The sequence below is a fragment of the Cotesia typhae genome, unplaced genomic scaffold, assembly GCF_013202065.1.
Source record: "Cotesia typhae breed Kobodo isofemale line unplaced genomic scaffold, CoteBio_Ctyphae contig_43, whole genome shotgun sequence".
Classification (NCBI taxonomy): Eukaryota; Metazoa; Arthropoda; class Insecta; order Hymenoptera; family Braconidae; genus Cotesia; species Cotesia typhae.
In genome coordinates this window covers 3219160-3231104 of record NW_027423752.1, presented here as the reverse complement: position 1 = coordinate 3231104, position 11945 = coordinate 3219160, and the positions used below count along the sequence as shown (strand labels likewise).

General features: G+C 26.2%; 2 protein-coding genes across 2 annotated transcripts; both read right to left on the bottom strand.

Moving 5' to 3' along the window:
- Positions 1–74: 74 nt before the first annotated feature.
- On the bottom strand, positions 75–3232 carry LOC141528138 (putative divalent cation/proton antiporter TMEM165). Its single transcript, XM_074244032.1, has 6 exons — positions 2968–3232; positions 2679–2883; positions 1940–2115; positions 1525–1704; positions 622–727; positions 75–539 (listed from the first exon to the last, which is right to left on the bottom strand). The coding sequence occupies exons 1-6, from the start codon at positions 3097–3099 to the stop codon at positions 463–465; spliced, it is 876 nt and encodes a 291-aa protein (XP_074100133.1). The 5' UTR covers positions 3100–3232; the 3' UTR covers positions 75–462.
- Positions 3233–7081: 3849 nt separating this feature from the next.
- On the bottom strand, positions 7082–9022 carry LOC141528426 (uncharacterized). Its single transcript, XM_074244474.1, has 3 exons — positions 8296–9022; positions 7535–8131; positions 7082–7347 (listed from the first exon to the last, which is right to left on the bottom strand). The coding sequence occupies exons 1-3, from the start codon at positions 8477–8479 to the stop codon at positions 7082–7084; spliced, it is 1047 nt and encodes a 348-aa protein (XP_074100575.1). The 5' UTR covers positions 8480–9022.
- Between the last annotated feature and the right edge of the window lie 2923 nt (positions 9023–11945).

Genomic DNA, 11945 nt, shown 5'->3' with positions numbered 1-11945 from the left:
AGAAAAATATTACCCTGGTGAAAAAGAGCTATCACAAAAAAATAAAGCTAATAGAGGAATTTAATAGATCAATATTTAAAAATACTGTTTATTATTTACAAAAACATTAGTTACTTAAATCCTTTAAATAACTAATGTATTGATTATTAAACAATACAAACTATAGTGTTTGAATTAATTTCATAATCAGGTACGCGAATGCTATTAGTATAATACATTCGCAGTGATAAGTGACATGCCCGTATAAAATAATCTTTTTTTTTTTTTAATATAAACGAAGCGTTTAAATTCTATGATAGAATTTAAAAAAATAAGTCAATTTACACTAGTAGTAGCAATACTAATTAGGAATTAATATTCACTAGTAACTAATATAAAATATAATATACAATTTCGTTATTCATAATTTAGGAAATTATTTTAATGTACGTTGTAATTTAATTTAAGAATTTAAGATCTATTTCACGTACTCTTAGTGGGGTCTATGAAAAGCGTAGTCAGTGCGAAGATTAGGAAGACAACTCCACCGATTATTGTTACTGTAAAATAATATTAATAAGTAATTAGTTAATTCATTTATTTGAGATAATTTAAATGTCAGCAATAAGTGACATTATTTACCTGTACGGACGGAGATTTTTTGAGCAATTATTCGACCTCCCAAGACAGCTAATCCAGTACACATCGAATGTCCCAGTACACCGCCGACAATTACACCATAGACATCCTAAATATTTTAAATTATTAATAATATAACAGTTTTAATTATTAAGGGGGACAGCCACTGAGAGGATCGAAAAATTAGGTGATTTACGGGAATTTTTTTGATTGGGATAATAAAGGAATTTGGGGATCGGGTTTTTTGTTTTATTAAGTATATATTGAAGATCACTCTCCTAAATTTTGATTAAAAAATATCATGTTACAAAGTTATAAGCATTTTTGTGGAGCACCAAAAAAATTTCCCCCATCACAGTGGGATCTCTAACTCAAAAACGGATTATCTAAAATAAAAAAACCAAACTGCGTTGTAGTCTGTATGCATGTAAGTTATCGTTTCACGTAGGGGATTTTGAAAATTTGAATTAAAAAAAAAAAAAATGGCGATATATTAAAAATTTGTTCGTTTTTTTTTTCTCATTTTTTTTGGGTTCAAACAGTCCTAAAAAATCTTAAAAATCAAACTTTTCAAAATCCCCTACATGCAACTATAGCTACTGAATAGACGAATACGGGGAAAAAAGAAGTTGCAAATCGGTTCATATTTATGCAAATTATAGATCCCACCAATTCAAAAAAAGTAGTTTTGAGAAAAACGCGTTTACGTCGGAGCTCCGCGCGTGCAATGGTCATTTGATACGCTGTCACAAAAATGACTATAACTCGAAAAATACTCGAAATTTTCATATAAAACTCTAGATACAATTTTTGAATGCATAAACTTTGATTTAATAAAAAAATATTTTTTTTTTTAATTTTAAAGTGGCTATCCCCCTTAACAAAAAATTGAAGACTAAAATTTACCTCACGAGCAGCAAGAAGAATAGTAGTAAGTTGAGATCTGTCTCCCCATTCAGCCAAAAACGTCAAAGTAAATGCTTGTAAGAAAATCCGAGATAACAACATCCACGGATTAACTTTCGTTTTTTTAATTACACCTGTCTCTGGATCTTGCTCTATTATCCCAGCAGTTTCTTTCTCAAACTAAAAATAAGAAATATTACATTGATAATTAATATATATTTTATCCATCAAACCACAATAACTTCTTCCATCCCAATGTATATTTGCACATGAAATAATCTGTGCTATTTATCATGTAAATCATAATTTTTACAATCGGTAAATCTTTATCAGATAAAGAATGATAACAAGTGAAAGTAAACTGACAATTCACGATTACCTTGGTGGCATAATTAATTAATGAAAAATACATTACCTCGTCTTCGCGTTTTCTTAAGTCCAGTTGGACTTCTTCAAGCTCTTCCTGGCCTTCTGTAGGTGCCATATAGTATCCATCTTTCAGCATCTTCAGCCCAAACAACGTGAATAACGCCGTTGATATATAATTAACGTACTCACGTGGAATTATTGTCGCCGCGTATCCAAAGAGTACTAAAAATTTTAATAATTTATCAATAAATAATTATGAAATTTAAGTTAGCAGACAATTAATAATTTTTTAGATTTTTATAACAATTAAATTATTATGAAAAAAATATATTGAGAAATTAAACATACAGAATTGAAAAAAAATAATGTGCAAGTTTTTTTTATAATTATAAATTTTTTGATGAGACTGAATTTAATTGACATCTAACAACTTTTTAAATTTTTATAAGAGTTAAATTTTAATAAAAAAAATTTCGCAAAAAAATTCCACTGGCATAAATTTTAAAACATTATAAATGCGAATTTTTTTTTGAGTATTTTTTGTTTTTAATTGATTGGATTTAAAAATTCAAAGAATTGTCAGATGTCTGCTACTTTCAACATAATATTTTTTAACAAATTAAAAAAAATTTTCATATGTCTACTGATTTCAGTGTGATAAATATTCATATCATTCTCCAAGGACTTTTTTTTTTTTTTTTTAATAATTGATTTCTTAGATTGTAGCAATTTGTGATTTCTTTTTTTTTTTTTTTTATTTCAAGAAAACAATTATTGTAAATTACCTGAGAGAATAGTCATCAAAGCAAGAGCCGCAATAGCTCCAGAGAAAACTGTCAACCTTGGATGCCTCATTGCCATGATTGCGGCAATGAAAAATGTTTTGTCACCAAGCTCTGATACAAGTATCACCGAGAGCGACCCGAGGAAGGCATGGATGAATCCTAGATTGCTCGACTTTAAAACTTTTAAATTCGGTTGGCTGCTATCCTGATAAATAATAAATGATTATTAGAATTAATTAATTACATTTTTATTGTTGAAATTGGTAGAAAAAATATATTTTAAATTTACCTCTGTGGTATGTTGGTTCGGTTTTTCGATTTCCCGAGGGAATTCGTCGGTGAATGTTGATGAAATTACATAGCAACAAATAATTGATGACAGCACCAGTGCTCGAGAGAATGGACTTGGTAAGCAAAACATATTTGACAGAAGGTGTGTTATTTCAGAGTGGTGTTAGGTACAATTCTAACCTCAATTAAAAGTAAACCAAAAGCTAGCAACTGCCAATGCACTGCCACAACACACTGATTTTTTTATTTGAGAGTGTGGAATGGAAAAACTTGTTTTTATTATGTATTTGGATAGATTGTGGAGATAATTAGTTTAAATTGAGTAAGAGTTGTTTTATTGGTTTATTTTTAGCTGTGAGATAATTTTTCTCAGCCAGTAGCGAGATTTTATTTTCGCGGGAAAATTTAAATTTCAAACATTTAGTATTAAATTTATGATACTGAAATCAATAGACAACAGATTTTTTTTTTAATTTGTCTAGCAAATAAATTATAATGAAAAAATACTACATGTAGAAATTTTAAAAATTATAAGTCGATCTTATAAAAATATTTTTTTTATAATAATACTGAAATTAGCAGTCAGCTGTTAATTAAAAAAATTTTTTTAATAAATTAATTACAATAAAAAAATGTTTCTAAAAATTTTCACTTGTAATTTTTATTAATTTTTACATATGAAACTTTTTAATTTAATGATTTTTATAATAATTTAATTGCTAGAAATATCTAAAAAAATTTTTATATCTGTCAACTTCAATGTTATTTTTTCTATTAAAATTAATTTGTTATGAAAATTTATAAGTTTTCAGAGGCTTGCTAATGTAAATATTCTATTAAATTTTGATACTTACAAAATTTTGTTTTGTAAAAACAAGTAAATAATAAAAAATACTAATAATAAGAACTATTATTATTACTAAAAAAAATAAATAAAAAAAATGGGAATTACTATTACTGTTTCTAATTAAAGTTTATAAATATTATTTACATTATTACAATTTAAAATATAAAAAAATATTTTTTTTTTATTTAATATTTAATTAAATAAAAACTGTTGACATTAAAAATACCAAATGATTATGTTAAAATTACGTTATGAAAATTATGTAAAAAAAAACTCATAATTTCTGTTAAGAACGTAACAAAGGAATTTATAAAAAAAAAAAAAAGACACAAAAATTTTGTTCTATTCATTGTTCTGACAAGATATTCTTACTCATCAATAGTTCTGAACATTCTTCTCTAAGATATTAATTTGAAATAAACTGAGTCATTTCATTCACAATTGTAGAATAAATTTTTTTTATTGGTAAATTGTATAACAATTGGAATTACACTGCATTCGTAATTTTTTTTTTAATTTTCACATGCAGAATTTGTTAACTAATTTAATTAGAATGTTTTCTTTAATTAACAGATACAAAAAATTCACTTATATTAATTGACTTCAAAATAATGAAATTACTTATTTATTTGTTACAAAAATACTAACACGTAATCATTCATTTTCGATATGTTTTCTTTCTTAATTTTACTTCAATTGGAAAAAAAAAATGATAAAATTCTTTTCGAATATAAAGTTTATTAGAGTTTGAATCTGATTTGTCTACTTAAATACATAAACAATCGTATGATAAAATATTTATGATATACTAAGATATTTAAATATTAAATATTACACTGCAAATAATCGAAAGTGAATTTGGAGGGAATTTACACTTTCATCATTCGTAGTTACGGAGTGAAGAAATAAAACACTACGCGTACGGAGTAAATTTGGAAATTTTTCTTCAACGGAGTGAATATGAATTTTAATTAAAAAAACATCCACGTACGGAATTTTTACGCTAAAGTTAATTTTTATTCAACTGAAACAAGTCTCATATGACCAACTACTGACAAATACTTCAAACAATTTATCTAAAGTTGAAGTTTGTAAATATCAATTATATTTTTCAAAAAATTTGACTTTGGAAAATCAAATTTTCATAAAAATTATTTTGTTTTCCAGTTTTGTTGATGAATTTTAACGTAAAAAATAAAAAATAATAAATTATAAATCTTACTACATTTAATTATGTAAAATAAAGAACTTTAATGTTACTTATATTAACTCTTATAAGAACTTTTTCGGATTTTATAACAAATAAATGATTATAGAAAAAATTGCTACTTGTAGAAATGAAAAAAATAAAATTTTGATTTATTTTTTTTAAACTTCAAAATTTATTTCTTATGTCAATTTAGGAATAAAGGGTATAGGGTAGAAGTACCGTTTGTGGCCAGTGTACCGTTTATGGCCATTTATTGTTCAAATTAACGATAGAAATGAATTTATATTAATAAACCATTACAAACTCGATTTGTTTTAATGAAAATTTTTTAAAACTCAACAAAAATATGGTTATTAGGGTGATTAAAAAAAAAAGAATATTTTTTTTTTCGTTTGGTACTCTGAAAAATAGGTTCCTAGACACCTCTAAGAAAGCCTCTCCAAGCATGAGTTCTTAATTGTAACGGGAAGGTCCTCCTTCTTACAGTTTTCTATTTTTTCTTATTATCAGATAGAAAAATTTATATCTCGCTTCCAACTACTTGAAAAAATATCTTGTTCCTCAGATTTTGTAGGAAATTGAATGCTCTACAAAAAGGTCTCTTACGATTTTTTCGTAAACCCAACCGTTTAAAAGATATTAACGGTTAAAGTTTGATTATTTTTGGGAAAATTTTTTTATTTCTTATGAATTTTATAACTCAATGAAAAAAATCATTATGAATGATGAAACTCATAGTTTTGTAGGAAATTTACTGCTCTATAAAAATGGTCTCTTATGATTTTTCGATCAAGTTGAGCGTTTACGAGATATTCATCGTCAAACATCAATGCATATCAATTTTTCTAGTTTTTGATCAATAATTCGAAAAATTTCAATTTATTCTGTGAGTTTCGAGGAAATTTAGACAAATTTGAGTTTCTATGAATAGAAATATGTTATGAACTATTTTTTTAATTAGTTTTTTTAGTCTTGGACATGTTTGATTACATTAAAACAAAAAATTAGTGCATTTTTTTAAATATATAATTCAATTTAGTGTGTTTCACATGTGTTTCACTTTTTTATCGAAGAATTTATTTATTTAATTATCAACTGCCATATAATTTTCAATATTTTCAACATAACGGTACACTTTTACTGTAAATAATTTCCTCTATTGCAGTTTGGGTAGTTTTTTCGATGTTCTTTGATAATTTGCAATAAGTATTGGAATTGCTCTTCATTTTTGTCAAGCATTGATTATACTCACTAACTAATGCAACAGCTCGTTCTGCTGAATCATTAACAACTTTCAATTGGTTAAAGTATTCTTTATTTTCAATGTAACTGTCATTAGTAGGCCACGATTCAATATCTTTATCAAGGAAGTCATATGGTAAATCAAAGATTTTAAAGAGATTTAAAGACTTTTTAGAAACAAAGTCACTCAGACTTTTTGTGTTAATGAATTCAAATCATTTTTATCAATTATAAATTTTTAGCTTTAGAATCTGTACCGTTACGAGTATTAACAGCTCCAACAATATTTTTTTACTTCCAATGAAACGGTATCGTCAAATAATGATAAAATGGCAAGTTCATCACTTAAATACCATAAATGCAAAATCATTTTTTCACAAGTTGCTGAAGAAATCAATGAATTGATATTTTTGTACTCGAATAAATTTTTCAAAAACTGCAAGTCATGATTAGCAGCAGTTGTTGCAGAAGTTGATGAAAACCAAGCTTTTAAATACAGTGTAACTATAAATATACAAATTTGCCGAAGACCGTCCAATTCTTTATTAGAAAGTTTAAATTCATTTCTGAATAGAAACATTTTTAAACTGTAAATTGCCTTCGCCATCCACCTAGCATGATGAATTGCACCAGGACGTTTGAAAAAATTTCTTCTTGAGGCATTTCTCCAAGGAAAATCAACGACAATTCCAACAATTCTTTATAGTCATCTCGGGGTTGTAGTAACTATCAAAAACAATTAAAAATTTGTCAGAAACAAGAAAATTTTTTTCTTAAAATCGCAGTTAAATCATACCTGTAAGAATTGTGCAATTAAACTAGATATTTCATTTTTTTATCCAAAATGATATCAGCAACAACAGTATCTTCAATTCCAGATTTATAATTAGTTTTATTTATTTCATCCCATGATTTTTTAAATCTTCCGAACATTGGTACGTTTGGCCCAGATGACACAGGCCAATATACTTCAAATGCACTTCTCAATATGATCTCAAAAATGTGGTGACGACATGGTAACCAGATTAACTCTCTTCCCAAAGTCTTTTCAATTGCCTTACATGTACCGTTATGAATTCCTGTATAAAGAAAATAGATAACTATCGTTAAATTTAATATTTTCAACAAATTGTAGATTATATTTAAAATCCAAATGAGTAAATAATTCTCAATAATTTCAAAAGTGAAATTCAGTAAGCAATAAAAATTAAACTAGAACGTTAATAATTAAATATTTTTTAGATTAAATTATCATTGATAAGTTACCTGTATTAACTGCCGTCGTGTCAAAACACATCGCCTTAACATAATTAGTAATACCCCATTCACTCAATGTCGATAAAATGGCTGATGTTTGATTGTCTGCCGTCCCAGAATTCATTTTTGGAACCCCAAGTAATTGTTCGGTACCAAATGCAGTTAAAATAACTGGTAGCCGTTCCACAGATTTTGATCCAACAAGGTCATTCAGCATTTTTCCGTCCCAATGCACAACGTATTTATCGTGTGTCTTAAAGTTGTCATTAAGTCCTTTAGCAATGTCTTCTCTTTGAAGCATACGAGCTCGTTGAATTGAACTATAACTGAGCGTTGTATCTTCAATTTTAATACCTACTGCTAGTAAAACCGGAGCAATAATAAACATCGCATTTCTACTGCTGACATTAGCTCGGTCGAGTCCAAAAATGACTTCAGGAGTTAAGACATCAAGTTTTGCTCGTTTTGTCGGAATTGGAGGTTCATACTCTGAATCAGATCCAAAATTTGTAACTCCACTTAATGTATACGTAGAGAACGACTCTGATTTTTCACTTGGAACAATCGCATGACTGGTAGACGGTTGATCTAAGTCTGGAATAAGATCTGTTTTATAAATTAAACGAAGAAAATGTATAGAATTTATTCATTTTGATGACAAATAATTAAGAAAGGACTCCAAAAATTGTCTAGTCAAATGTCATCTAGTCATCTATGAAAAGTTACACTACTACCTGACTTTATAATAATTAAATATCTCAGATACTTACTACTCTCATCTATTCCCATCATAGTTGTGGTTAAGTTTGATACAGGTACATTATTAGAAAGAATCTCTTTATGGGTACCGAATTTTTGATCCAAATACAACTTTCTAATATTATCATCAAGCACTTTTAAGGATTTTTCGCTCACAATGTCGAATAATTGTTCAAGATCAGTCTGAAATTTCATTTCCTTTTGGTTTTGCGCTGAATTCTTTTTATCGAAATTTTTTTGTAATTTTAACCATTGACTGTGATAGCGAAGAAATTTTTTGACTGCATTAGGAGCTCCACTAGTTGGAATCTAATTTTTTCTCCACAGTTCAATAACTTGGTCAACTGAATTTTTAGCACTTTGTTTGATTGAATACTTTAAAATTTTAAGTTGGTAGAAAAACACACGCATAACCTCTTTCACTTTTGGTAACTTACGTTCCGAAATTCTTTGTAGAGGTATTCCGATAAAACGTATTTCTTTATTCATTGTAGGTTAATTGATGATAAATAAATTTATGTGATGATTATAAGACTTATTTAAAATGAATTATTTTATTACGTATTCAAGATGATCAGTTTTAGGAACACTGAAAATACGGTATTAAATGGGTAGATACTGAAGATAGTTGAGAGTAAAAAACATAGATGGCGTTAGTTTCAGAAGACAAACAGAAGAAGAAATGGAATTTAAAACAAAAATCCCCTCGAACGAAAATTTTATGTATATTTTGTGAAAAACAAATTAAAAATACGCACTGAACAAATTTCATAATAATAAATGACAACGCGATTAAGATTTTAAATTATTAAAGATAAAATTAAAAAAATATTATTAGAATAAAAACTTTCAAATGAATTTTGAACAGAAAACATCTATAGGAGTTGCTTTTATAATAAAAACTCAAATTTGTCTAAATTTCCTCGAAACTCACAGAATAAATTGAAATTTTTCGAATTATTGATCAAAAACTAGAAAAATTGATATGCATTGATGTTTGACGATGAATATCTCGTAAACGCTCAACTTGATCGAAAAATCATAAGAGACCATTTTTATAGAGCAGTAAATTTCCTACAAAACTATGAGTTTCATCATTCATAATGATTTTTTTCATTGAGTTATAAAATTCATAAGAAATAAAAAATTTTCCCAAAAATAATCAAACTTTAACCGTTAATATCTTTTAAACGGTTGGGTTTACGAAAAAATCGTAAGAGACCTTTTTTATAGAGCATTCAATTTCCTACAAAATCTGAGGAACAAGATATTTTTTCAAGTAGTTGGAAGCGAGATATAAATTTTTCTATCTGATAATAAGAAAAAATAGAAAACTGTAAGAAGGAGGACCTTCCCGTTACAATTAAGAACTCATGCTTGGAGAGGCTTTCTTAGAGGTGTCTAGGAACCTATTTTTCAGAGTACCAAACGAAAAAAAAAAATTCTTTTTTTTTTTAATCACCCTAATGGTTATAATATTATAATTTTTTCTAAATTAATTCAAATGTTAACTGTCCAAAAATGGTGCTAAGGTGGTCAAAAACGGTACATCTACCCTATATTAATTTTTTAAATCTCTAAATACACATTTTATAGTTCTTAAATGAATATAAATAATTTTGTTATTTTTATTCAATTAATAAAATAAAGAATTTTCTCCACGGAATTTTTTTTTTATTCAATAATGTAAATAAAATCCTTGTCGGAGTGAGTTTCAAATATCCTTCTCTTGAAGAATTAAAGTAATTAAAAATCATCTACTCTGCATTTACTCTGCAAATAACTCCGTAAATTATTACAATCTAAATATCAAATATATTAAAATCTTTACAGTATGGATAATTGAAATTTCGTAGGAGCAGTATAACTGTAAGAAAACAAGAAAATTATCTTATATTGACATTAAATTCAAGTATATAGATTACAACTTTATTATTACCCAAATCTTTACAAGCTTCTAATATAAATATACATTTATATATATATATATATATATATATATATATATATATATATATATATATATATATATATATATATATATGTCAATAGTAAAACTGTAATTTATTTCTTTCTTCCATGTAGTTTATTTACAATGAATCTATCATTATAATTCAAGTCATTTATTAAATAAATAATAATAAAACTCAATTAATAACTAGTGAAATAATAAATTCATGTGTCCCTATAAATAAATTCTGTACATCATAATATAATTATCATTACCATGTATCCATGCGTGACGGATATCTTTAACAATAGTTAAATTAGCCCAAATACTATAATTATTTCTTTTAGACAAAATCAATTTTGTGCGTTACTCCCTCTTGAGTTTGTGTTTGTATAGTATTTTTTTTCGATAAAACCCAAACACATTTGATGGGGTGGATCGAGACTTGCGCGTTATCTTCCCTTTACATATACACTTCTTCCGTCGGCGTACAACCAAAGGACCTCTGACTTTAGTACAACGTGTTGATCGCTCTTTACTTTAATATTTATAAATTCAATCAGCATATGGATCTCAAAAATCGCCAATCACCGGCTTTATCTTTAGTAAGTAATTACTTTCAATTTTTACTCAACAAAAATTAATAAATTATTAACATTATTTTCAAATGATCAATTAGTCATCGTTTAAAAACACCTATCTCATGCGCGCGTAAATTTGTAAATTTATAGTACTTGTTGCTTCTACTTTTTCTCTATTTCATTATAAGAATTTTCGCTAATTAATTTTTTTTAATTTTTTTTTAGGTAAAAAATGAAGCGAATCGTTGAAAATAAATCAAACTGGAATTTTTTATAATTTTTTTTTTTAATTGGAAAAACAATTTATTGAAGACAGATAATTGGTTGTTTTTAAACATCTGAGGTATGTATAATTTTTTTTTGTTTAAAAAAATTAGTCAGTTTGTACTTGGATAAAAAACTTTATTAGTTGTTAATAAATTAATTTATTTAAGAAAAATTTATTCATTTACAAAATATAGCTAAATATTTGCAACTTTTAATAAATAGTTTTTTCCGAAGACAAGTACATTTATTAAACTTGATACATTTTTTTAAATTAATAATATTACAATTTTTGATAATAAAGATACACTAATAATTTTCAACAGGGAAAAAAATATTTTTTAATTTATTGCAAGTATTGTTTTATTATTAATTTTAAAAAGAAAATTATTAATCTACTCGATCTATCAGAGAACTCTATCATCAATAGAAATTTTAGGACTATAAAAAAGTGTCAAAGTGGAGTTTTTATACTCCCCTTTTTTTCAAGGGTATAAACAAATGTTCATTCTAAATTATTAAATCATCTAATACTCAAAAATCATTTATGAGCAATCAATGAAGCTTCTTAATTAAAAATTAACAAAAATTTTTCCATTATTGTAAAGTTACTAATGTACAGAAGTTTTGGCATCAGTAGAAGATACCCGCATTTGTCAATAAGAAAAAAAAATTTTTTTTTCTTAAAAAATTATGACAGATCTTGCAGTTAATTTTTTGTAGTTCTCAAAACCATCCTTAAATTTGTTATGCTATAATTAGTTGCTAAGGTATTGATGTTTGGGTATTTTGTCTGCGGGTATTTTATTGAGCAGCCGAAATTTCTTATAAATTATAATTGTACTTCACAATAGGAATAGTTTTA